At 35.8% G+C, this 15080-nt stretch overlaps 1 protein-coding gene across 5 annotated transcripts in view; it reads right to left on the bottom strand.

Annotated features, from left to right (window-relative positions):
- The window catches only part of LOC149080571 (rho family-interacting cell polarization regulator 2-like), a 185943-nt gene that overhangs the window by 103688 nt on the left and 67175 nt on the right, over nucleotides 1–15080 (bottom strand). For all 5 annotated transcript variants that reach the window (XM_089239709.1, XM_089239708.1, XM_089239707.1 and 2 more), the window contains 2 exons: nucleotides 9591–9752; nucleotides 5959–6128 (listed from right to left, as the gene is read on the bottom strand). In XM_089239709.1, coding sequence (XP_089095835.1) covers nucleotides 5959–6128; nucleotides 9591–9752 — 332 coding nt within the window. The remainder of the gene's footprint in view (nucleotides 1–5958; nucleotides 6129–9590; nucleotides 9753–15080) is intronic.

The following is a 15080-nucleotide window of genomic DNA, read 5'->3' as shown; positions in this document are numbered from 1 at the left end:
ATGAGCAAAACTTATCAAACTTACCGAAATCGGTGATTATTCATATAATAACAGCTCTTTATCACTTTCACCGTAGCATATATGGCATAGCCCCTCTTTATGGAGGGTGGCAGGGATCCATCCCAATGAACGTTGGGTGAATCTTTGGATTTGAATCATATCGGATGATTAAGTATGAATGTTTGTTTTTTACTGCAACATGTTAAAAAAATATTATGTAATTATCATTTCTTCTCAACCACATTCACATTTGCTGAAATAATCTCTGCCATTATTTCAGGCAAGCGTAGCTCTAAAATTTCTTTTTTCCTCTCCCCTATCTTGTCAACAACAAGTTGTTAATTTTTAGCTGGGTGCTGATTGGTCAATGGCGAAATTTCCCAAAAGGGAAATTTTTTGGCCTGTCCATTGTCATGTGATCTTAAGAATAACTTTTAACAATCACACCGTGGTTTCATTCGGAGCTTGATTCTTAACGTGATTCTTACGAGACGATTCTTACATATGGATGATTGGTTATTAAGAATCAGAAGGTGGTGCACCCCCAGGTGTTAAAAAAAGAAGAAGTTAAAGTAACATTTAAGGCAAAGATAGGATTCCCAGAAAATAGTTATTTATCGAGAGGAGGGGAGAGGAAAACCTCTTACTTGTGATAACAGCAGGGTTCAATGAGTGCTTTTGTATGCATATACAGATGCACTCGCGCCCGCTGTTCATTCCAAGTGATTTTCATCAAAAAGATGGTTAAATACAGTCATTTTGAACAATGCTAAGGATTTATTTTTTACATTCAATGGCAGAGAAGTCCAAATGTGAATACAACAGAAAAAAATTATTTTTCTTGAACTTTGTTCTCGCTGTAAAGGTCGGGATACAGTTCCTGCTAGAGAATCTTGTTGAGTATCTGTGTGTAGGGATAGGAAAAGAGGGAATGTGTTGCTTTATGTACTGATTCATATATTATTATAGCTAATAAATATTTTACAAAGCTATCTAATGGAAGAATTTGACAGAGTTTTAAAAAGAAAGGAGACACGTGCTCATTAAATGAGACAAATTTCATCACACTCAATATTTTCTTTTGAGCAATTATCAAGGGTTGCAGAGATGTTTGAATGGTAGATGACCATACTTCCAAGCAGTAAGCTAAAAAATATAACATGCACATTACATAAAAAGGCACAAAGTGCCTTACTTTCGAAAATATGTATATATAGGAGTTTAAGGATTTGCTGACTTCTAGTATATGGTTAGACCCCATGAAGGATGTTCATCAATTAAAACTATGAGGTATCTAACCGAATTGGCATGCTTTAACTTATCCTGTTCCAATTTTATTGGTAATGACACAGTATTCAAAGATTTTTGCCAGGATCTGAAAAGTATGCAAACTGATTTAGAAATATTGAGTTGCAGCTTCTTCACTGATAACCTAGTGCTTTCCTTTGAATTATGATAATTAACTTCAACCCATATTGATTCACATTCATCGATAACTATTTCTGATTTGCATTTGTAATTCAATGTATTATGCATGTACATTCCAGAGCCACCATGTGAGCTATCTTTTCTAAGTGAAATTAGTTCAAATCTTAAATACCTAAATAATTGCATTCTACCTTATTAGTGACACTGATTTCACTTAACGCGATAATTTAAAAGGAATTTTATAGCACATCAAAATATCAGATAATGAGTCAGAGTTCTTTTTAAAACTTCATATATTTGCGTGAAACAATGATAATTTGCAGAGAGAGTTCATTGTTGTATAATATTAACACAGATGACAAGGTGTATATCCAAAGGTATGGCAGAATCTAACCAAGCATGTGATAGTTTAGTGGAAGAAACACTACTGAAACATTATTGTTTGAACCCAGGCTTGACAAAGCAATATCAAATTCCTAATCCTTCTTTTTAACCTGTTCTGGCATTAGCGGCTTGAGTCAACAATGAGTATTTTACAATGATAGTTATTGAATGATTATGTATGTCTAGAGAAAAAGGATAAAAAATATGACTTAGTAATATAGATAGGTCAATGGAAAAATTACTTTTACTGTTTACAGCTGTAAACCAGGGGGGAAAATGAATCTTCAGTACCCTGCAGACAAAAAAAACCTTATTATTATACGAAAATTGCCACATTTTCAAGACAAATAAAATTCAATTGGTCAATGACCATTCGACCAATTGAATTTTATTTGTCTTGAAAACGTGGAAATTTTTGTATATATTACAACCAGGCAAATTTTCTAATTTTTGTGATAATGCATGTTATGTTTGTTTTGAATTTATGCTATGTCTATCTAATGCTATGAATGTATCATGTTGTTTATATTTATAATAAGTAGTTTCTGTTCACCAAACAAGCTAGGTTTTTCTACTTACTGATGTTTTTGATGCCACGTGTCATGAACTATTCTAGTGGGAAAAGAAATTGTTTTCTGAGGTTGCCATTTGGAATGCCAATGTCAATGGGGATGCGTGTGTGTTACGCCTCATTACACATTGAACATACAGTTCAGTGATTTTAGAGATGTATTTAATCACAACCATGCTTCAAAATGGCACTTCAGTCTCGACCAGCTGACACTCCCACTATCTGTTCTATGCTTCAAGGCTGCCGAGTACTCATGAATAAAAATCATTAATGGTCGTTCTCTGTCTCACTGCCTTCTCAAGTCCTGCTGATTCCAATCCTGTTTTGATGATTGCAGAACTCCATGCATGACTCTACTCATAACCCCCAAAGCAGAATGTTTTGCATTGTTCTGCAACGAACCCTCGGCTGACTGGACATGTTCTGACAGTAAAAATCCCCATAATAGTGTTTCTACACTAAACTTTTCTCAAATTTCTTCCAGATTGTTCTGCAACGTACGTCACAGATTTTGGCATATTCTGCTTTGGGGCTCATAACCATAGTCAAATGCTACTTCCTTCTTCTCAACACCCTTGCAGATCTTTGATCTCTGTGCGTGATCCCACTGATTTCCAAACCGGTACCACTTCTTTGTTCATGGTATATAATTTCTATGGTGGAGTCTCGTAGGCCTATTTTTTATTTACCCATAAAAGTTACTGATTTATTTTTACTATACAAAAATATTTATAATTATTTTTTTCAAATTTACTGTCTCTTTTTATTTTCCTTGAGTGGCTGCAGAGCACCAGTTGAGAACCGCTATTTTAGACCTAACTGCTGCCAATTCTTTTGTTTTACACATGCAATGTCTTAGCAAATTTTCTGACTGCGCTGTTCTTTAAACCTCATAGAGCCACAATAAAGCAGTTAACCACTTTACGATCAAGGACATAATATTGCGTCCAAACGTCAGTGGAATAAATTCCAATAAGCTCTTCCCATTTCTTTTCATCACTGCAAAGCTTTGTTGCAACCCTACATAAAAAAAAGTAGTCAAATCCTGTTTTAATAAGTACCATTATAGTGAACACTTTTCTAATCCCCCAGATAAGTTCACGTAGGAACAATGCAAAAACCTGTAATTCCTTTATAATTTCTTTATAAGAAAGTGATTTCTACGGACTCTTGGAGTTTGTTATAAAGGGATTCGACTGTAGTTCTTTTTACCTCCATAATGTTTCCTTCTTCTATATACATCTAAGAGCAAAAGAGAACAGGTAGGTGAGGGTGAAAAAAGAAATCTACTTTGTACCTATTCTATTATCTGTAATGCATTTCCTTCCTTTTTCTAACATGCAGTTAGGTTAAGACAAGATCACCATATTTATCGTAGATGCATCTAACAGAGATCATCCGAATTTCTTGCCTCGCTTATAAGCAAAGCAGTTAATACAACTCATCCTCATCAATGCTTTTTTTTGCTGTAACACTAAATTGGTGTTTGCCAAAAAATTATATAACAAAGAAAAGTTTATTGTAAAAATACGACAAAAAACTGAATAAGAGCTTTTTGTAGGATGATTTCATTAAACAGAGGTGGTACAACCCGTGGGGGGGGGGGGAAGGAAGCAGAAAAATTACTCTTCTAGTTTTCATACAATTCTTAAGTACCAGAACACACATAATTGTCATTTTTTGTTTTTTACATGAGATAAAAACAAAAAATATGTGCTAATTTCTGGGGGGAGGGGGGATTTCAAGCCAAAATTTTCAAATTTTTTGAGCTGAGAAATAGCAACAATGTCAATGTTATACACAGGAGAAGTTAACTTTATCAAAATAGGAAGACATTGGACCACAAAAATATCATACCAAGTGGAAAATGTTATACGAGGGAACATTATAAGTGTCCACTTTATGTAATAGTAAATATTGTCCCAAATTGGACCAACAGATTTTAAAATGGATATGGCAAGCAAATGATGCTTAGGTTACTGGCAGCCAATCGCTATGATGGTTCCCCAGCTAAATTTTCAACTTTAAAACAAGCCAGAGATGTTGCACATCATCATCACATATTTACGTAACATAAAAGTTTGTCACCCTCATATATTTTCAAGCATAAATCAGTTTTCTTAGGGTGAGAAATGTTTTTATTCACAAGGGACTGCCACACTTCATGAGAATTTAACTTCTGGAAACACTGTCACATATGCCTTGGTCTTTGATTCACTCAGTATAATAACTAAGCAGGTCCTTCAGCATGCGCTAGTTGAAAAGCTTTAATAGCTATATTAGCTAATATACTTTGGTCACACATGCCAACTTTGAGACCAAGCCTTTCCGTAATGGCAATGTTTGCCAATGGGAGGCCCCTTCCCATGTTTTCTCCTCACGACTATTTTAAAAATTGAAATAAATTTTCTTATTTTCTTTAACTTGACCATATTGGGCATTTACCCAGTTCTGATGAACATTTAAAGTAGCCTTTTGGCTTAAGTTTGGGCCTGTTTGCCATGAATATTACTCATGAGGATGCTATCACTGCTTCATCATAATCGACAATCCCCCTCTTCTGCTTTCTTTGTAGAAACTTATCCATGAAAAATGTTATGAAGAGCTTGATATAAATTATTAAACACTTCTGCACTTTTTTTTTCAATTCAACAATTTTCAGTTCAGTTCATTTTCGGTATTCAATTTGTGGATGTGTGGACAGCCAAACGTAGCAAACCTTTGCAATGGCTACAAACAACAAGGTGGCTTCCCTTCATTTCAAATTCAGCTTGATATTCATTATTTGGAGATGCTGCCTTTACATGACATTTATTTCGTACTCGATAGGATAGAATTCAATGAAATCTCCAATCAAAAACAAATAATTTTGAAAAAAACAGACTTCCATAGTTTTTCGCAATTCACTGTAATTCTGTATTTGATGGTAGAAATCAATAGAAACTACAGACATTCCGTAGTAATTGGCAAGTATGACTTCAATACACTGTTAGTTCATATGGCATTAGTATGTGTTTAATACAATGTTTTATATATATATTATGTGTCTTCTATTATCTCCAATTCAATTGCTTCTCCAATTCAATTTTTTGCATAAGATGTTACTTATTAGTTCTTTTTTGTCACAGACAAATAAAGGTGAGGTATAAGCAAAAAAGATAGTTTGCTGCTCATATTAATCACCAAATTTGATGGCTTAATAGATGATACAGGACATTAAGATTAATTTACATTAGATAATGTAGCAATTTTGATTCACTAATGTAGATTCATCCTAATTAAAAAAAAAACAAAAACAATGTTATAACCCAAAGCCCTTTAATCGACCACGCCAATAGTGGTCACAATGATGGAGATGTAGATAATTTATAAAAAAAAGGGTCTGGCGCTCTATTTAACTGTTTCATGGTCACGGTCATCCGAATTATGTTGCATAATTGAGATTGTGGTTTTACAGCACTTCTTTACACTGTAAGCTGAAATTTTTAAGTACAAGTCCACATTTGTAATCATGATACCAGGATTTTACACAGCTTTAAAAAATTTTGGTTGGAGGTTTTAGTTAAATTTCTTACCTTTATATATAAAGGTTCTTTAAAAATTGCTCTAAATAATATTCTTTTATTATCCCATGATTGCTTGTTGTTTTTTAATACATATCCCCGACTCCTCCATTTTTGGTCTCCATGCTTTATAACAATCTCAAATATATCTCCACAACAAATTCTCGCAAATCCTTGAATTCCTGAAAATATATATGTTGATATTTTATATAAAAATTGAGAATAAGATATTAAATTTTCATACATGCTATCGTCCATTTTTTTCTCCCATTTATAACCTCTCCATCACACTTTCAAAAATAATCTAAATTTTCTAAAATAATTTTAAAATATGCAATAGAATAATAGATAGAACAAGTAGGTATATCTACTTAGTTTTTGTTCTTCCTGAAAAAATGTTTTACGATAGAATTTTTTAAAATTATCATCACGACTAAAACTTTTACATTAGGTCTTCCAATCATTTGCGACTATATTTGTGATCCCAAAAAGTTATTTAAAAAATTATTAGATCAATAGAATAACATTGAGAAAGTGTATTGCGAGAGAAATCTTTGCATATAGCACTGTAGGAAAAAGCAAGTCATGGTTAAAATGATAAAAAGAAAATCTGCATGAAGAGATGCAACTAACATAACATTACTCTTGAAATAAAATATGCACATTCCTTCCCTTTCTATTCATATAACCAACCACAAAAACGGGGGAAAAATACATCTAGAAAGGTTTTATCTTCAAGTTTCATTCATAAGCAGGTATTTAACATTTTCAGTTTTTTTAAACTTAATATTTGGGTTTATATTTGCTTTCCTTAAATCTAATAACCTGGTCAATTCAAAGAGCATATTTTGCCATCGCATTCAAGTTAATACAGTAAAACCTGTCTTAAGGGAATCCCAAGGGACCAAGATTTCTTTTCTGTTGAACACAGGTTTTCGCATATAAAGTGTATGATATAATTGTGTAAAATTATAGAATGATCTAGTAGGTAATTTAAATAAAATAAAAATAAGTATGACATGAATGTCGCTCTCCACTTGTTAATACAAGATATACAGTTGACTGGATGTTGTGAAGATATTTATTATTTTAGATGTTAATTTTTTAAGGAAGGAAAAAACTCAAAAACTCCTTAAAAAATTAACATCTAAAATAATAAATATCTTCACAACATCCAGTCAACTGTATATCTTGTATTAACAAGTGGAGAGCGACATTCATGTCATATATATAGCCATCTGGTGGCTCGTCGTCCATGAGCTATTAGCTGATCGGTTTCACCGTCCATTGCACGGTTCCGTTCGGCATATATACGCTCCAGCGAAGGAAAATCTCTATCTCCTCTGTAGCTTAGTGGTCAGAGCACTCGTCCGGCAATCGAGGGACCCGGGTTCGACTCCCGGTAGAGGCAGAGATGAGTTTTTTCCTTCCTTAAAAAATTATCTAAAATAATAAATATCTTCACAACATCCAGTCAACTGTATATCTTGTAAAAATAAATAATTTAAAAACAGATAAAATAAAGTAATATGTGCATTATTTATTCTATATATACTAAATACGTAGGTTTCAACTGCATCTGTATAAAACTTTACATAACACTGTTCTAAAAAATACATTTTTATTCTTTTGACTTTCCTTAAAATTTTCATTGAGGGTGCCAATATCTCATGTCAGGTTCAATGTGTACTTTATCATTTAAATGTTTATGTAATCCTCGCCACCAGATTTTTGTGAAGGGGTGGGGACCAACATGTTCCTATAATTCTGACCCTGTTCAGAAATGTGAAAATGGAAAGCAGCTTGCATACAATTTTGTAAGTCTTTCATATCATTTGGAAATTTAACCCTCGCACTGATTGCTTCTGTAGAAAAACATGCTTTTCGAAAAATTTTGGTTACAATTTTAGAATGCAACTGCTATACTACATGTGGCTTTTATCATGACCACAGCATCAAGTAGAAAACGGTTTTTGCTAATAAGAGTGGATGATGTAGAATTGTAGAATTAACATTGGCAAGCACAGATTGCATGAAAAATTTTGGTAGAACACTAATATTTTGTATGTTACCTTGGTCAATTGATCGCGAAACACTGGAAATGTTGGTGTGAAATTTTCTGTTAAGAGGGTACAATTTTCCTTTCCATTTCTGGCTTAGACTGGTTTTATTTGATGCAGGTTATTTTAATGTGTATTTTCGCATTAAAATTCTGGGACCAAGATTTTTTCCTATTATATAAAAACAGGTTTATGTTTAATAAACGTTCTGTTAAAGACAGGCTTTAATGTATTAACAAGATTAAAAAACATAAAAGGAATTGCTTGTTAGAACAAATTGCACATCTTGGCAAGGAAATGTTGAAGCTGTTTTGTCAGCAAAAAATTTTCAATAAAATTGTTCATATTTAGTGAAAAATGACCGTGTTCATTTTTTTTATGGGATTTTATGTAAAATAGCAAATGCACCATGTTTCTTGTGAACCTGGAAACTGCAGTGTCGCTCCATGGCCTGCGGGCTTCAATAAAAAATTTTATGTGATAGGTTGAAAATTCTTTGAAAATCATCAACGAATAGGTATATACAAGGAAAATACAAAACTCCTAATGCATTTTGACATACCATGGGTGTCGTCTTCGGAGGATAAAAATATCACGCTGACTGAGGATCCCACTAGGATTTATGACAAAATCTTCACTCTCAGTTGCTCAGTGGAAAGAAAAATATAGGTCTGTCTAAGTCAAACCTTGTGACCAGCCTAGAAAACGCTGTGTATCTTGATCTTACCTGGGGGAAATTTGCTGAAGTTAAGAGAGGCTACTAACACCTCTACTTCAGCAAATCACACCACAGTGCATGAAATAAGGAAGGTGGGGTCATACCTCCTGTGGTGTAGATGGTAGCTTGCCCAAAATGCAAGAGGGCCTGGGTTAAAGTCCGGCGGAGACCAGATGACTTTTCTTTCAAAGTTCACCTTGACATAAAATCCAGAAAATATCTATTTTCTTGATATATTGGGCTGAGGAAAGCCATCTATCTCTATCTCCAACGAAATTTAAATTAGCTACAAGAACGGAAAAAATGAACTTGTGCAACTTCATAAGCCACAGCTTTATTAGGGAAAATTCATGGGAAGAAAAATATTTAAACAGAGAATGTTTGCGTCTGTGTAGGGGCTCTAACCCAATGGAATGGTGAAAATAGTGGCAGTGACCATATCTGAGTGATCTTAAACCAAGGGTTCAAAATGCATACTTTTCATAGTGTTTTCTCACAAAAATTATTATTCGCCATAACAGGGATGACCGTTAAGTTTAACTGTATTAGCTAAATTTTCTGCCAGTAAGAGTTTATAACAGGGCTTGGCAAACCAAAAAGAAAATTAGGTGTTAAGAAAATTTCCTAGAAACCAAGCATTTTTTTAAGGCTTTTCTGGAGCTTGGTGACCTTTTCTTATGTTTCTAGACATGTTTAAATAGATTCCGAAAATTTTATGCTGTTCTCAGACTCCAAGTTGGCAATCACACAAAGCAAATTTTAGGCACAAATGAAAATTTTTTAGTGGCCATGGTGACCTTGGATTTGAGATTTGTCAAGCGATGGTTTATATTCAGGAAAAAAAGTAATACGAAAAACTAAATCACCTATCATATCAAATGTAAATGTTCCCATCATATGTTGCAATTTTGTTTCATAAGCACACAACAACTCATTACATTCCTTGTAACCAGTGTGAACATTATGGAGGGCAGCATCACGTTTTTTTCCATGAGATATAATGTAAGCATTGGTCATACTTCGAATACCTAACAAATAGAAAAAATGCTCAATAATGACCCTTTATCATACCTGGAAATATTTTTTCACGTAATACATCAATCAGTGATAATCTACACAGTAATTCTAGATACATTATGAAACAAGATGTGCCATCAGTAGCACAAGAATACAGAAAACATAGAAAATGAAAGAAAAAAAAACTTATTATGAGCACAACAAATTGTTTCCCCTATTAATAAAACTTCTCATGGTACAAAATCAATATGAAAGAACCTTTAAGTTGGTGCTCGATAATTTTTTGTATCAGCATATATCACAAGCCACTAGGGGTACTGCTATTATCGTGTCGTTAGTGTTTTTTCTGTAACTTTTCTTCTAGAAAGGTTGATAACAAAAGACTGGTTCCTTGTTTTCGGAGAACTAACTTTGATGTTTTGAGAGAACATTTAGCAGAAGTTTTCAAAGACCGGCTGGAATCAGTTGTGGTGGTAAGTCAATGGGAAGAATTTAGTACAAAACTGTTTTGCAAGATGTCATACCCTTTGTTCGCAAAAAGCATGTTGGTACATCGTGCCTCCTATAGTTTATGGATAGCATGCGTAACCTTCATCTTGAAAAGAAAAAGGCATTCTGAGAGTATAAAAGGGGACGAGGAGACTTGTCATTGTTTACTGATAAAAGAAGAGCATTATCGAAAGTGATAAGGGATAGTAAAAAACGTTGAACTGTTGAACTTAGGTCAACAGATAACATTGGCTCTGACCCAAAATGATTTCTTTGATATGTCAATAATCAGAGTGTCTACCAAATACCAAAAGCGAAATTCTGTGACTTTTTTGTGGACTTTTCTGTGACCTTTTCTCATTAGCAGGGCTCCCACTCAAAAAATTAGAAAAAGTAGGATGGGGGAGGGTACCCCCTTAGCCAACGCAAGACGCCTCGTGATGGTACAGATACAAGGGCCTGTAGTGAAACTGCTGCCTGTGTCTGAATAGCGGACAATGATGCAGTTGGTGCTGTGCATTCTTGTCATGTGATGTAACGGTCGTCTCAGATATTTGTCTACAGAAAAAGTAGGATGGGGCAGGGTACCCCCCTTAGACAACATAATCATGGCATAATTTAAAAAAAAAATCCCTAGAAATTTTTTTTTTAATTTTTAAGTTAATTTTTTTTCATAGCACACTATTTCAATATCCTATAAGATTGACTCAAGCCAAAGCAAAATGAAAGAAATGTCTTGGTTGCAAAAAAATTTTTTTGGCCAAAATAAGGTCTTAGCGACTACAAATAATTCTTTTCTGCTCTCCTCACAATATATGTATATTACATTATTTTTCGGGAGTCTTCCACAGTCTATTCTGTCAACTCTCTTTGACAATACACACAGAAAGTTATGAAAAAATACATAAGTTTTTTAAGAATGACACTCTTTCGATACCACTTCCAAAAGGCAAAATGTGTAAATTACAAGGCCCGATATAAGTAAGTCAAGGTGGACCAGATGGTTTTACGGCATTGTCCATCCCTTTTAAAAAGGATGCTTAAATTTTAGTGGTCAATTCCAGTGTAATAGTTTTTGACAAATATGAAGCACTTCCATTTCTAGCTTTTTTACTTGATAATTGTAAACATTGTTTGTGCCTCTGAATGCTCTAAAAACACAGAAGAAAATTGGATGCTATTAGGTATCATCAAAGTCACAAAGCCTAGAATAGGTCTATTTACCCAACTGCTTTGTTATGCAAACTGTTTCACCTATACACAAAATGTGCATCATAATTTTGAATGATGAATGTTAGTTACTGTCCAAGACCATGAAGAGTAGTAAATACAAAATTATTTTTTTTCAACTAGGCAGAAGTTTTTAATGACTATTATCTATTTGTAGAACCCTCAAACTAAGCAAATGAAAAATTATTAAATCACTAAATGGTCCATATACGCACCGCCCCCCCCCCCCCGAAATAACCTTAAAAACAATACAATTTCTGCTTTGGCAGAATTATTAATTGCAATCTACTAAATCTGTATTATTTGCCATTATGTCCACGATTCCCTTCTCAATTAAAATCAATTATACAAATTTTGTTGATAGGATTTTGTTAAAACAGTAGGAAACGTAGGACAAAGTGGGACATTTTACCAAAAATACAATGCCCCATAGAAACTGAACCCTAAGGGCAAAAGTCACATAAGCTTCCCAGCGCAAAAGCATAAGTAGATACAGTTTGTTTCCCTAACTAGATGGGGAGGGGTTTTAATGTCCACCTTTTTTTCTTTGGCCTACACCAATAATTTTTTTAATCAGCGGACCGACTGATATAAATTATAAAAATTTTTTTGATAGGATTTCGTTAAAAAAGTAGGACAAAAGTGAGACATTTTACCAAATAGTAGGCTGAGTGGAAGCTCTGCATTCGACAAGATGAGCCATGCTGGACTGTTTTCTTATATGTGATTCTCAAACTATGAGTACCAACCATCTAGGGGAGTTTGGGTTAGTAAAATAGAGGGTTTGAATAAAAGGATTCACTTGCGTTCACGTTCCCTTTTGTTAGTTACAACACTCCATTGAAACTGGACCCTAAGCCTCCCCCTGCAAAAGCATAAGTAGATACAGGTTGTTTCCCTAACAGGGACTAATGTCCACCTTCTGCTATTCTGCCTATGCCAATAAATTTTTTAATTGGGGGGGGGGGGAAATATTGTCTTTATTGTCCCCCCCCCCCCCCCCCCCGTATCCCCACCCATGGCTTCAACCACCTTTGTGACATCACCCAAGCTCCCAGTAGATCATGAATATTCAATGCAATCCATTCCTGCATACGCTCTTGCAGGTCGTATATATGGACACATGGCAACCCTAAATCCCCACCCCTCAATGTTTTTGTTGTATCAGAGTTTCTTTGTCGCCTATGACAAAATTTTCCAAAGCAAGTCCATGGGCAGACCCACGCCCCATGCTCATTCAAAAAGCGTGCTGCGAATGCAAAACTACTGAACACACTATTGATCAATATTAAAGCGTGTGCACAACAGCTGCGTTGCACTGCGACGCATGGCAATAGTAGGCTCAAAACAGAGAAAAAGACCCTAACGATGTTGAATGGAGCAAGGTGTAATTAATCTAGCAGTTTGTTCAGTTGGTTCAACAAACGGCACCGACTGTCAGAATCTGCAATTTACCACCGGAATCGACATGCATCGCAGACAGGGATGCACATCAGAAAAAAAACGGAGTCTAAATAGAATGGGCACGAATGAGCCCATTTCTGCCACAGTGCACAGGCAAACGTATTGGTGCAGGTAAAATAAAAAAAAAAATAGAAGAAACGTTTCTTATAAATGAGAGCCAAAACCATTGTGTAAGGGTACAAACATAGTCCAGCCAATTCTCTAATTCGCTGGGAAGCACAGTAGGAGGCTGATAGGGTTCCAGCCTGCTAAACCTAAATGAAATAATTTCAACTTTTATTTTTTCACAATATAAATTCACTATATGGGGGACTGTGAAAAATTTGGCCTGAGCCCACCAAAGATCTCAGCTCAGGGTGTCCTACTGCAGGATGTGGGGCCACTCCAGACAAGTGGTTTTCAACATTTGGAATCTTACAGCATCACTTTGTTTTTCTTGATAGGAAGGACTGGGCATACACAAGATTAATGGGAAATAAATGGGTAAAAAAGAAACAATAAGCCACTCATGGCCTGGTTTGGCGGATGCCAAAACCCGGCTGTTAAGAAACACTGCATTAGATCAACCAAGGGCAGTGAGGTCTTAATGCATTGGCCCACTCGGGCAAGGTCCGAGGGCCTCAAGAGTACAAAGGCCTTACGAAAACAAGATTTAGTTAAAATTTTCTAGAATTTGCCAGCTAGGGCCTGATGTGCCCGAGTGGAATGGTGGTAAGATACTCGTCTACCATCGTGAAGGTTGTTGTCTGGGTCCCGGGTTCGAACCCAAGGGAGGATATAGATAAGATATTTTCCCTAACGAACTCGAGGCGACCACTGATAGACAGCGCCTTCACTTCCAACCCATCTCACTAATGGCAGTAAATTGCAATATAGCGATATGGCCAGAGTTGGTGTTTGATCATTGATCATTTTTGTCGCACCGCGGTCATTTTCTGCACACGAGGGCTAATTAGACCGGGACCTACAATTTATTGCCGATTCCGAACGGCAGGCTTGTTTTTTATACTCGTCGAGAGGTTGGTGCGCTAACCCCTCGATGGGGGACTCCCTACGGTAGCAATTTTTCTGCGGTCATGTCGCCATTTTTGTTGTACCCCTGTGTCAGGAAAGTTTTCTGACAATTGAGTTGGTGTTTGGTGAAGTAGTAGCTAGGGTCTGAGAAAAACCAATTGGCCAGGGGGCCCCATGATGCTCTCAAGACGGCCCTGACCAAGGACCCTTTCGAAGGATGCGGATTTCACATATTCCTTTTCCTATTCACATTTTTTGAAGTCCAATATTAGATGCTTGTTATTTGCTCTATCATCATGCTTAGGTGTCGGTCTAGATCGCAAGCTTGTCACTATATTCCCATGGTTCTCTTTTGTCAGCTGCTTCCCTTGCATAATTCATGGTTCATCAGCAGCTTCCCAAAAAGTTTGGCAGATAGTTTTATCATATAAAGAACCACTTTAAAGCATAGGTTTTGTGCGCACAAATCAATTATTTCAACTTGCCACGATGCACATTTTTGGAAACACTGTGGTACTCCTTTAAATTCGGCCCAAATGTGTCGCAACACAATCAATGGCAAGCGAGTCTGATATATATGTCTGTCTTCTCTTGAATTCTTTCATTCTATTGCATGCCTACACAATAAGATAGATGCGATCAAAAATTAAAAAAAATACTTCTTCCTTTGTGGGGGGGGGGGGGGAAAGAGAGGAAATGGTGCCTTTTCACCTGGCCCCCACAAAGATAGGGCCACAAGATTGCCCCTATCCAAGGCCTGGGACAATCACCGTTTTTTCATGCTATAAATTTACTAGAGCCCCACCCCATGAAAACTGGCTTATGGACCCGCCAAAGATACAACAGCCCTGCTCCACGATGTGGGGGGGGGGAAGGTCATGTCCTTTCTACAGAAAACCTATATTGTTCCCAAGAGCCTATATTGTTGAAAGGTGCAGACAAGCAAAGAAAGAAAAACTTTTTTTGTTCATCCAGTCTAAATAGCTTTTTTGCCTCACTCATATAATGCCGACCCCAATTTAAGGTGGCTACACTTTGGCATTGTTGTTTTCTGTTGGTACTCCAAAGCCTAGATTTCAGGGGAAAAAATTGGAAAAAAATATCTCTGGAGAAACGTGAGTTGCATGGTCATAGTGGCGCAA

Source organism: Pholcus phalangioides, unplaced genomic scaffold, assembly GCF_987345545.1.
Source record: "Pholcus phalangioides strain wild (caught in Gottingen) unplaced genomic scaffold, Ppha-v1.0 ptg000011l_1, whole genome shotgun sequence".
NCBI lineage: Eukaryota > Metazoa > Arthropoda > Arachnida > Araneae > Pholcidae > Pholcus > Pholcus phalangioides.
The sequence above is the reverse complement of the archived record's forward strand: the minus strand, read 5'-3'. Positions and strand labels throughout refer to the sequence as shown.